The sequence below is a fragment of the Hetaerina americana genome, unplaced genomic scaffold, assembly GCF_022747635.1.
Source record: "Hetaerina americana unplaced genomic scaffold, ioHetAmer1.1.p SCAF_2, whole genome shotgun sequence".
NCBI lineage: Eukaryota > Metazoa > Arthropoda > Insecta > Odonata > Calopterygidae > Hetaerina > Hetaerina americana.
In genome coordinates, this window is record NW_027286763.1 from 67654626 (window position 1) to 67668249 (window position 13624).

The following is a 13624-nucleotide window of genomic DNA, read 5'->3' on the forward strand; positions in this document are numbered from 1 at the left end:
ATATGGTGACATTGCTCGATTGAGTTTTCAGTGAATAAAGCACCGTACAGCGGCCAAAAACTTAAATTATAAAATACCATTAAAATCAACGATAAACGTTTAACCTAAATGCTTTCTTAAGAAGGCAGCAGAGTTGTTTTTTCGATAGGAACGCCTAATTACCTTCCTCCACTGTGCTATTTCACAATTTTCTCGCTCAAGTGCGTTTACATGATTGAATGTGAGCAAGCAGGTTATGTGAGCGGTGGGAAATCTGTTATCAAGGTTGGCGAGGATAGGAATACGACCAACAGGAACACCTGAGCTCATCAAAACTCGTGTTTGGTCTCCCAAACGCAGCCTGCTGCCATGAATATATTTATACTAGTCGGAATACGCAGGAAGGGTATGGGTCGAAACCCGTTGAAAATATTTTGAAATTAACAAAATATTGGCCACATAAATATTATTCGGCTTTAATATAAATATTAAAACAGAAACGGAGCACTTGATTACATAGGCTGTATTCCAATACTACTAAGTAAATATATAGAGCACAAATATTCGTTATTTGATTATTGAAACCAAAAAATTTTCAGGAGATAGCTGAAAGCACGTTTTGAGTTATAGAACGCTGTGCTAAAATTTATGTAAAGAGAAATATAGTGCAATTTAAGTACATTCAATTAACTGAGTCAGCGGTTTTGATGACCTTTTCTAAATACATATGTTAAAATTTATCACAAATTTCACAAAACTACCTTTCCTCAACAAATGTTTCAATGTGAGTAGAATTTACATCAAAACAATTGCGATTCAGTTCCTTTATATGTAATAGCACTATAGTATTTACTACTTTGGCACCTCTTTCAACAATCGGGAAAATGTTGCACCCTTTTTATGGCACGCTGATGCTTCCTGTAACGTCATTTGCCGTGCTTCCTATGCAATACTTTGCCTATCAAAGTGTATTTCGCCGTTTAATGAGCGCATGAAGTTCCTCGCAATGAATAGAGCATTCCATTTTATGAAAGATATGAATACTTAATTTACACTCTCGGTAATCTATATTAAATGAAGCACGTTTAATTAAAGATAGCATTTAAATGAATAATTAAACCAAATATTTTAGATTGAACGGTTATTCCCACCTGGGACTGAATGCGCATCTACCAATATGGCAACCATGATATGTTAAAATAATAAATCCCTCAATGATGAATTGAGAGTGAACATTTTTTTATTAAAATTTGTTATCAAAAATATGCAAATTTTTAATTCCAAAGTGCGCTAAATACTTATTCTCTCATCCTAGCAACCAAAAATGACTAAGGTTACCGACGTATTTTCGGGAGAGACACGATTCTCTAGACATCAGATCAGTTTATAGTATTTTGTTAGAATCTTTATGAGACGTAAATTAACTGATTCCTAATAGATTTTTATAGCTGAAATAAATTAGATCGTTTACCTCACAATGAACACCATTGCAACTGTAATCAATTATCGATAAATACGTTTAAAATAATCCAACAGATAAATATTTGAAGACACAAAATTCTTCGTGTAAGAAGGAACAATTTAAAAAATGATAGGGTAAGGGGATAGGATATTTAAAATGCGATATTTTTACGGAAACCCGATATACTCGTATATGGCATAATCCTGCAGTAAAAGAGCTATCCAAAGAGGTATCCCACTCTGATGCCTAAATATTGAAACTAGACTTAAGTAGCAGTATTCCACAAAATTCAAAATTGCAAATATATAATGTGTATTGTGTGCATACATGTATGTGTTTATCTTTTATTGCATTGAATAACATAATATTTTTTAGCATCGTGAGTGACGTGATGCTACTTTGACCAACATGGCGACTAATTTCACATTTTTTCCCGGAATTGATACATTCAGAAAAAAACGTAAGCTAACCTAAGACATTAATTTTTCAAATAAATAATTTTGGGCGTCGAAAATTCACTCAATGACTAAATACTTATACGGAAAACTCACTTATACAAATATTTATGATTTGAATGAGCATTTATAAATGTAATGTAATCACTGTAAAAAGCCTGCCAAAAAAAGATGACACTGTTTGAATAAATACTTAAATTCATTAGCTACTCTTCAATCATTCTTATCGCCTCCAAAATACAGCCCTTGGCTGCCAACACAACGTTTCCCATGTTTTTCCAGCTTTCGAATGCCGTCTGGAACTGTCCTTTAGGGATAGCCTTTATGTCTGCGGGACACTTTTGTTGGGTTTGTTCTATAGTTTCAAATCGGCGTCCTTTCAAGTCGTATTTCAACTTAAAAAATAGGAAAAGGTTGGCTGGAGTAAGATGCACAGATTAAGGTGGTTTGAGAATCACCGGTGTGCTTTTTTTTTGGCCAGAAACTCGGTAACAGTCAATGATGTGTACGCCGGTGCGTTGTCGTGATGAAAGTACCAAGACTTGTTTTTCCACATTTGTTGTCTCTTCTGCAACAAAGCGAGCCTAAACATTCTTTTAACCTCTATTCAGTACCGCTCATTCATATTTTGCCCTTGGGTGACATATTCAAAATTGATAATCCCTTTCCAATCGAAGAAAACGAACAACATCACCTTCACGTTCGATCGCGTTATCCGAGCTTCAAGGTTCGTGGGGAAGATGGCCCCTTCCACTGTGAAGACAGGGCTTTGGTTGCTATATCATAACCACACACTCAGATTTCGTCACCTGTGACGATTGTTTTAAAGAATTTTTGGTCGTCGTTTGAAAAATCGAGCAGTTCTTGGTTAATGGCAATTCGTTGTTGCCTCTGCTCATCTGTTAACCCTTGTGGCGCAAATTTGGACGCGCTGCATGCCAAAAATTGTTTTCAACACAATCCAACACTAATTTCAACTTCTTTGGCAATCTTCCTGACAGTTGACCTACGGTTTTCTCGCCTTAAATCATTCATAATGTTGACGTAGGCGTCGTTTGTTGACGTCGATGTTTGTCTACTTCTCGGTTCTTCATCGGCCGAGGTTTGTCCTGACTGGAAATGGTTTTACCAGCGACAACACTGTGTCCAATTTATAGATTCACTACCGAATACCTCTTGAATCATTGCGTAAGTTTCAGTTGCACTTTTACCAAAATTAAAATAAAATTCAATGCACACGCGCTGCTTCTTTAGCATCTTCCCTCTCCCGACAGAAGAATTGGTAAAAAAAGCGCGTGTAACCTCAGACAAGAATGATTGTTGCGCGGAGACAAATCGATATTGAGCCACGAGAAAGGTGGTGTTTTACCTCTCACAGACACCGTTAGAAGGCGACCTTTTACTGACTGTGATCCGTGGGCGCATAAATATGCCAGTCACATCTTTTTTTGCACGGACCTTGTAATAGAAGTATGAATAGTTGTTCAGTCTCTCTGAATACAGGTAAGTGTTTAAACAAAATACGTAATTTATACCAAAAATAACATATTTTGCTAAAAGTGTGCAGATAGAAAAATACGCACATTAATCAGTTCATGTATGTATCAATTTCCCATACACTATGCAACGTGCACTTTTTTAAATATGTTCAAACTAATATTTCCCCCATAACTGGACTACATTTTGGATGGTTGAGGCACTAACCTCTCGTTCTCGCACTCGGAATATATTGTTTTGTGTAAGGCTCGGATACTCGGTAAAAAATATATTCGTATTCATCATGGATGAAACAACGCAATGGGATCCAGTTCTGAGATCTCTCAATCATCCAGGTATTACAATTTTTATCATTTCCCAATTTCACTTACATTCCTCCCGGAACTCTTGACGCATGCGTGAGAGTAAAAGTTAGGGTCGAATAACAAAATCAGAGAAAAGCCAAATGAACGCTACTACTTTTACATTTTTACATTTTATCTTCCTGTGAGGAATGCTTCATCAGCAATGAAGCGATTTCCGCTATGCGTTTTTCTTTCCACCGTAATCATTTCGCGTAAAATTAACATATTGCCAAGAATGGGAATCTATCTCGGTTGTTCCGAATATGGTTGGGTTTTTTTTCTTTTTCATCCCAGGCACGAATTAACGAGCACGGCACATAACACAGCGTGATTCTAAAATTAAATAAATCTAAAGATACGATTCCATTATCTAGAATTCCTGTCGAAGGCATAAAAGTTAAGAATAAATACTACCACTGATACCATGAAGTGAATTTCTTTTCTTTCATCACCATTCTTATAGGACGTAGCACGCGTTTTATTTATCTTTGAATTTTGTCCATGGGATAAAGAATCCATCTCTTCTTTTCATAATGGTCGAATGAAAAAGCATATTTCTTCAGCTGGTTCATTATTCCTAAAATGTAAATTTTATCAATAACATATAATCATCCATGAAGTTAGATCAAGTTCTTAATAATGAATGCTTGCACAATAAAACGACTTCATTACTACTAATGAATCCGATGATATCCATGAAAGACTCAAAAGTCATGAATTAAAATAAAATCTGGTGGCTGTTCCTGTCCTAAATCGTCACCTTCTCATTTTGATGATAATTACTCCATGCCTTGAGGCACACTTGCAGGGAATCTTTAAATGAGAGAGCTGTTCGTCCGCAGTGCCATGCGATGTACTTTGACCTTTTATATCTCGATTCCTTCACCACCGTCTGCCCTCATTAAACCTTTGAACTAACTCATTTTCTCCAGTTAAAAAATTCTCATTGGCTCCGGAGTCCCTCAGTTTTAAGTTACCCCATCTCCATTTTTCCCTCCCCCCCCCCGCTGGTAACTGACTCCTCATTTGCACTCGGGAAAATATACTCCCACCACTTATTCCCCATTCGCTCCTCCCCCCCTAATCCCGAGGCAATCTCTCCGTCTAAGTGTCCCTTGAGGTTTTTTCCCTCATTCTTTTTTTTACCCCGAGAGCCAATATTTTGAATGGGTGGAGCATCAATTGGGTTCGTGAATAAAGAAGAGGCAAGCGTAGCGGGTGGGTCCGCCCCGCTCGGAGCGTTATGGAAAAAAATACATCTCCCTCTCTCTCCCTCGCCGAACGCCGCCGTGCACGCGGAAGATTGGAAATCCCGAAAATATAAGCGGCTCAAAGCCCCTAGGTAGAAGGGGCACATGCTTCACATTATTTATCAGCGCGGAAGCGTGCACACATGATAAACAAATGCATGCGAAATTTGATTACCGCTCACGCAAGGAAAGCCCCGTTTCGTGCGGGGGAGGAGCCAACCCGTTTAACCCCCTTTTCCCCGTTCCCTCTCCTCCTCGCTTCCCTCTCCCACCCTCTCCCCTCCCTTCACAACTGGTGAGTTTCATTGAAATCGGTTTCATGCCTCGAAAGCGGGCTCGCAGGAATTTCATTTCCGACTCCCTACAATATTAATGGTTTGAATAGCCGTATGATGATCAATGCTCGTGCCGAATTCTATGGCGCCCAATTTTCAAGGAAAACATTTTTAAAACCCACCACGCTGGTATAACATGCCGACAGGTGAGCCGGAGCCCATACATGACCTGAGTCGAGGTACCGGCATGCTTTCCAATTTGGAGAAATGGATCACAAGATTAACGAAACGGCCACCTAAAGTTAATGGAGATAGATATGAGCCAGTAGACAGTCAATCAAATAATCAACACTGAAATTCCACGATAACGCATAAAAAAATAACTATCTATTGAGATCTGAGGATCAATATCCCACTAGCTTTATATTGTTACTTGTACCTTCAATATATTACCATGGGTAATCTACCAGATAAGGTAGGTTTTTGATTGACACAAATACCAAGCTACTATTATATTAAAATATTTTCATGGTAAAGTTTTCATTTATCTGTTTTCTTCATTCGTTAACGTACACATATTTTGATAAAAAATCTACATCGTAAAAAATGTATTTTCACGATTTTACTAATGTAAATAGGGACCTGACGATAATTATCCGGAAATTTTTTTCTCAGCGGCTATCTTAAGTTATTACTACATTTTAAGTTAAAGTAAGTAGAGAATAATAAAGAGAGAATTTTAAAGAAATGAGTCCCTGTATCTGAAACAGTAATGAAATCGTGTCCAAACTGGATACAATTGTTTTAGTTGTTAGCAGTAGCCTACAGGGTTAGGGTAGGTTGTCGTTAGACTAAGTCAGTACAAATTTCCCAATGTAATTCTATGGACAGACTGACATGACACAGAATATTCTTAAATCCCATACCACATATTAAAATAACCCGTTTTTCATCTATGCATACTTTTACATCCTGGAGAAAATACGATGAAATATTATGCGGTTTAACTCCTAGCCATTAAATTAGACATCGATGAAAAAACAATAAGTGAGAAATGTGAACCGTTGTACATCTACATCTACTTAATACCCCGCAATCCGCCGCAAGGGCGTGTGGCGGGGGGTGTTAGGGAACCACCCATAATTAAGAAAAAACCGCAAGCAAAATTACGATATAATCACCGGTAATTTTGCACAGTAGAATTCCTTGTCCATTTTTACAGGGACTTATGTGCTAATAGTTATTAGATTAGCCTCTTTCAGCGTAGTTTAATTGCGGTTTTAATTAGCCAAAATTCCTATAAATAATGCTTTCTCCCAAACGTTTCCCAATCGCAAAATTCAGTGAAGAGGATCAATCATTAAGGAAATTAATACAAATGAAGTTGCCAACTTACCTTTCCAAAACTCCCCTTCCCGATGGCTCTGAGAATTTGAAAATGGTCGAAGTTCACTGTAAATTAAAAGGGTTAGGGTAGGTTGTCGTTAGGTAGGGTGTCGGTAGGCCTACAGGGTTAGGGTAGGTTGTCGTTAGACTAAGTCAGTACAAATTTCCCAATGTAATTCTATGGACAGACTGACATGACACAGAATATTCTTAAATCCCATACCACATATTAAAATAACCCGTTTTTCATCTATGCATACTTTTACATCCTGGAGAAAATACGATGAAATATTATGCGGTTTAACTCCTAGCCATTAAATTAGACATCGATGAAAAAACAATAAGTGAGAAATGTGAACCGTTGTACATCTACATCTACTTAATACCCCGCAATCCGCCGCAAGGGCGTGTGGCGGGGGGTGTTAGGGAACCACCCATAATTAAGAAAAAACCGCAAGCAAAATTACGATATAATCACCGGTAATTTTGCACAGTAGAATTCCTTGTCCATTTTTACAGGGACTTATGTGCTAATAGTTATTAGATTAGCCTCTTTCAGCGTAGTTTAATTGCGGTTTTAATTAGCCAAAATTCCTATAAATAATGCTTTCTCCCAAACGTTTCCCAATCGCAAAATTCAGTGAAGAGGATCAATCATTAAGGAAATTAATGCAAATGAAGTTGCCAACTTACCTTTCCAAAACTCCCCTTCCCGATGGCTCTGAGAATTTGAAAATGGTCGAAGTTCACTGTAAATTAAAAGAAATTAATATTAATGTAAAACTACTTACTTATTTCAGTACATTCTAATTGGGGTAAATGTTTCATTCAGATATTGAAAGAAATAATAAAGGTGGGCATTGTAATTTATTCCTCTAGTTTAGAAGTTTATCAATCGACATCTATAAAGCCACATTATAACATAGAAGGCAACATATAATAACAAGAATAAATCCATAATAACTGAGCGACATCATAACTGAAAATGGACTATGAATGCACTGAAGCCCTTGAGTATACGAAAGAAAATATGGATAAAAACAGTGTCGAAATGTTATCTCACATTTTATCAACCACGCCTATTTTTTGAGAGATGTGAAATTCAACGAGATTTCAAAACTCTACACTCGACAGCATTGTTTCCAAAACTTGTGCATCCCTTGGGAAGCCACGGCAAAAAAAATTGAAAAAAGCTTACAGAGGGAAAAAATTCTCAATGGTGGATATTATTTGCGTCAATTTGAATAAATTTCTTAGCAAAATGGTAGCTAACGTTTCCATTCATTTTTATTATTATCGTCTTTCCAACCTAACGTTTGGCATACACGGACTCAATTCCAGAGAGATACCAAAATGTATTTGCAGAACAAATTCTTTAACAAAGGGACAGTGAAAACCTTTCCCGAGGATGTGTTTACGAAAATATGTCAAATGAAATTTTAGTGCCATTATGTTGCCCAAGGTGGGCAGATTAAAATCACGGGTGTTCTCAATAACTATGGCATTTTATTGTGTCATAGGAGATGGAAATACTTGATGTAGTAATGTATACGTCAAAATTGGTACTATTCTAAAAAAAGAGAATTTTCTCATTCAAGAAAAATAATATTAATAAAGAGGTGCTAGAGAAATTTAAATTTGAGTTAAATCTAGTGTCGTGTATGCATCTAAGAGCATGCATTTTATCAATGACCATTAAATTGGTAGCGGAATCACACCGACCAGTGGGTGGCCAATAATTATCTGTTTATTCATCAGTATTGTACCGACTGCTGCCTCAAGGCCGAGGTGCAACCTGTGTCATTTAGTAGCGCTGGTTGTTGCACACGAAAAAGTTGGTTTCAAGTCGCGAGTAAAGCCAAATTTCTACCATAGGATCAATAATAAATAATGCCGAAAAGAAAAATAATTTTCAAAGGGTTGAGAATCTTGCTTCCTAGAAAAATAAACCTAAAATAGTAATACGTTCAAATAAATAACATACTTTGTTAACCTAATATTTTAATGTACAACAAAATATGTTCCCGTATTAGTAACTACATATTGGGGAGGGAAGTCGGCAACCTGTCCCGTCACTTGTAGTATCAAGAGACAAGGATAGTTACGGGATGCGCAACGCCGTAGTCTGATTCCCACTGTCTTCATTTGGTGCCTAATAGCAATTTATACCTAAAAACAAAAAGTTGCACACTGTTACTGGAATTCAATTTGTGCCCAACCTTTGCTTACATGAGATTATTAAACTTCTTCTATGAACTAAAATAGGATGTAATTCCTATTACTCATATCAATAACACCCATTCCGCAGTACAGTGAAATACTCATGGGGCTTGGGCTAACGCTTTCAATGTTAAACGCTCCTAAGAATCAAAAAATCAAAGACACTCAAAATGGAACCAAGGAAACCTTTATTTTATCAAGGGCGTTTTTCGTTCAAGTTAGTCACTGACTGGCTTTTAAAAGTCATAAATAAAACATGAAATGATGCGGTTACATTCTATGGGAAATTATACTGCTAAGCCTATCTATTTTCTACATGTACGGTAGTGTAAGGGTAAACTGATCGAAAATTTGGCGAGCTCCTTGGATCCAAAAGTGCACAACACAGTTCAACAGCGGCATCCTGGGCAACCTAACCACTGTAATCTCCCTCTCGGCTTGAATAAATACATGGTAAGTAGCTCTTCTTGGATTAGAAAGCACGGGAAGAGTTCTTTTAATAAAACTAAATAGATATAGACACACACAACTATTTACAGGATTACCATCGTCTATTTAGAGCCATGTTTCACGTGTCTAACACCATTTTATTTTCTGATTTCCATCTTATTAAATCCTTCATCACCATGGTGGATGGAGGAACATAATTAAGTCTATGCGATTATTTTAAGAAATGCTCTCTTAATCATTGGTCAGGAAACAGTCCGGCATGAGAGCAAGTGGAGCAATTTTTATTGAGAAATATTTACCAAAAATATTCCACCAATATCCGAAAGGTAGGTTCCATTGTATCAGAGGCAAGAAAAAATCAATGTATTGCTAATTATGAGTTTTTATTTTACATTTCTCCTTCCATTGAAAGCAATTTTCGTCCAGGGAAAGATTCTTATTTAAAATGTGTACAATTAAGGACCCTACTGTAAGAACTAAAATGATCGTTTGATGCCTTCGCTCATACCATCGAGTTTCCTAATTCGATTTCTTCCTTCCCAAGAATAAACCATTGAAATTTCCGTGGATATCGTAAAAATTATTTGAAAAATGTATAAATTTATTAGATCATCCATTGAGACGTTAAAAAATTCCCTCGATGTATTCAGTGGAGGCGTCGGAAACAGTAACGAAATTGAATTTTTCTTACGTCGGCATTATAATGTTCAGCATTCATTATGAACTCTCTACTCAGCTACACTGAAAAGGTTCCTATGCTGTCGCAAAGTTTCAATTGTACCTCAAATACAAAACATAATCCATCCAGTTAGGTTTAGTGTACGATTGATAGAAAAAGATTAATTAAACGATAGCCATAACGGCTTTTCTAATGGATTTGCAATCCTCTGTAGCTCTTAGATTTCACTTTTATTAGTCCTGATTAGAAACTTAAAGCACTAATTTATTAAATCTATGCATAAAATTACACATTAAAAATAGGATGTACGCCTATTTGTTTAAGTGAGATTATGTAAATATATGTGCAAGTGTGATATTTGTGTGGAAGCATATTTGCATGGAATGTTATTCCAAAACACGTAATAACTCTAGTCCTAACATTGCTAATTAATCAAAATTAATATTTATGGTCCATTTACGTACTGATGGTTTTTTATGTCACTTATCCGGCGTGTTCAGTCTCCCTGGGTGACAGCAAAAATGATAGCAAAAATTCCACTTGCCACCCTCAGCGTCTAGGGAATAATTACTTCTTCTCAATTGCATGCCCTTTCGCTAGCCTCGTGTGTTTTGTTATCATACCCTATTCATTCCGAATAACCTCATTAGTGTTCTGTGCATCTGTTTTTAAGTCCCCCCTGCAATCCCTCGTCCCTCTCCACGGGGGGATCTGCCCATTATCTGCAACATTGGGTCACATTCTCTGCCTTCCAATGTCTACTCGGGGGGGAGAGTGTTTTGTGTTGCATGTTCATGTGGTGGTGGAGTTTCGCATTCTTGCTTGTTGTCTCCTGGCTTGCGTGTTGTTGGATGGCTTTAGTGCTGCATCCTGGGGTGCAGTTGTTTGTTGGTTCATGGTATGTGTGTTTGCATGAGTGTTGGATGAAGGATTTTTTGCATGAGTGTGGACGCTGCTGTGGGTGTAGTTTTTCATGTTGTTGTTTTTGCATGTGGTATTGTTCCTTTTTACGGGTGGTGACCTAACACCCCCCGCCACACGCCCTTGCGGCGGCTTGCGAGGTATTATGCGAGGATAAATCCATGAGCCGTCCCAGTTTAGTTTCTATGATAATCTAGCTACCGGTGCTTTGCTGGTTTAAGACCTGATGACTAGAGTCGAGGTGAATAAATTCTGAATTCTCCAAGTCAATTTTTTCATCGGTTACCTAGCAGCGGCCTGTCAAGAACTTTTGGATCTCGGGCCGCAGACATTCCGCCCGAGGTGTGAGAGAAAGACCTCGCGGCCCATCTGATCCCACGTATCCCCGATCCCCATAAACCTTTCGAGCACCTTCGGAATGCTCCTTTGCCCTCTCCCCGTTTGCGTCGCTCTCTCTCAGCTACCCTGCTTATCCCATCAGTCCTGACTCCCGCCCCCCTTTGCCTGGGAACTCACCTTTCCCTCTGGCCCTACGCCTTTCCTATCTTTCACTCTCTTATTTCCCTTTGCCCTTATCCCCATTCGGTCCCCTCGCACGTCCCTTTGATCTCCTCCAGTTTCTTCTTTACACTACACCGAAGCCGTTGCTCCTCCTACCAACTCCTCCTGCTTTCGTTTCTGCTCTCATTCTTTTTTTAAATCGGTTGACCATCTCTCTCTCTCTCTTGGAGACAATATGGAGAGCTCAAGTATCATCGGAATCTTTCAGGCGCTTTATTTTAAGTTCTTCTTTTGTATTCCTATTCACGTCTATTTATCCCATCCCTCTCCCCCTATGTTTTTCTTAAACCTCTCACTCTAGCTCGTAAGCTACTAAGTGAATAGAAGGTCGCTTCAAGTATATAGACATGTTCGCATGGACACCCCCACTTACACAATCAATATTTAACACATTTTAATGTGTAAAAAGTACACACACATGTATTATCACGCACGCACACACATATTCATTCACTCGCATATTATTATTACTATTGGTATTCCACCGTTGACTTTTGGATGGGCCTAGACTATACAACGGTACAACGATGCATTTATTTTCTCCCCCAGTGTATTGTTATTAGTGAATACGAATAAATGCATATATATATATATATATATATATATATATATATATATACATTAATTAATAGATTTCATTTTTGCATCGACACAAAAAATAAACGCAACACTCACGGATGATTTGTAAACTTTCTGGTGCGTACACAACCGTTATTTCAGAAGGAAGGAAGAACAGGAATTGAAATCCTTCATCCTAAAGATAGTGGTTATGAATCCACCAAAAATTTTAAAAATCACTTCGAGTGGTAAATTTTTTTGTTTTTTTTATGAAACGTAGTTTATTTATTAGTTAATATACTCATGTATGTAGTGTGTGTATACTCATGGTGTAGTGTGTACTACACCATTAAATAGACATGTGTTTGCGTGTGCGTATGCGAGTGTTTATGTTGTGTGTGCGTACTTGTGTATGAAAAATTAATATCATGAAAGTGATTATTAAAGGTAAACATGAGAGAATTATTAAATGGAAACCCTCAAACGTTTCGGGTTGTGTGTGTGGCTTCTGCGTTAACCAAAATAGGCTTATCAGGAAATGAATTTATATGGAAGATGAAATTTATTTACAATTCCTTCCAAGATTATTTCGTTTGAAACGCCGCCATCATTAATTCCCACAATATATGAAGACATTTTGTTCACACACTCCGAATCACAAAACTTAGAACAACACTATATTCACGGTTAATTAATATCGATTTCGTGTCCATAATCGATTGAATTTTTCATCCTTATCGTACCAGGTGGTTTTGAGTCTAGTTTGTTTGCCAATTTCAGCTTATTCATTTATATAACATAAAAAATATATTTAGATATACTAATGTAATAATGAATATTAATTAGTATTCCAATGCTATTATGGATTTTTCTGTGCATTTTTGTTAATAAAAAGCTGCAAAGTGTCATTAGAGTATTGGCTACTGCCTCGAAACTTATTTACCATTTCCAACTCACTTCAATTACATCAGTGAAAAAAAAGACAGTCAAACATACGAATTTACCAATAAAAATACTTTTATTTTCTTTATATCATTCAATCTCCCTATACATTATTCATAGCATATTGATTTGGATTCAACAGCAATGTGATTATTCCACCTAGCTACCATCCGTAATAGAAATAATTATTAAATTTCGAGCAAATCTCGAGTAAACACATAGAAAAAATCTTTAATGGGATCAAATCATTGTGTATTATGCTGTAAATTAGATATCTTCTGACTTACAGGACTTAATATTTCTTGACTTCACGAGGATTGTTTTTTTTTGGAATAAAAGAAACTCAATAACTCATAATAAAGCATATATCGTTCCTCCAATCGATTAAGAAGTAGGCTTCAATAATGACAAATTTTGGAGAATTCCAATGATTATAAATATTTGTGTATTCTTTCCTTTTTTGGTTTTCTCCGTAGTGTTTCCCATGCTTTATTATATATATTTTTCACTCTATGGGAGTCCACATGTGGGGAATTGCCACTTTCATGTTAGATTTAAGACACCTTAAAGGTGCCATATTTCAGCAGCCTCCTGGGTCTTCCGTAAGTTAGCTAAGCATTTCTGAACATAATACAGTACATACCT

At 37.1% G+C, this 13624-nt stretch overlaps 1 protein-coding gene across 1 annotated transcript in view; it reads right to left on the minus strand.

The window, feature by feature from the left end:
* Positions 1–13624, minus strand: part of LOC139687560 (serine/threonine-protein kinase 32B) — a 538955-nt gene that overhangs the window by 430343 nt on the left and 94988 nt on the right. The window contains exon 2 of the mRNA XM_071584772.1: positions 7342–7397. Within this exon, the coding sequence (XP_071440873.1) occupies positions 7342–7397 (56 nt within the window). The remainder of the gene's footprint in view (positions 1–7341; positions 7398–13624) is intronic.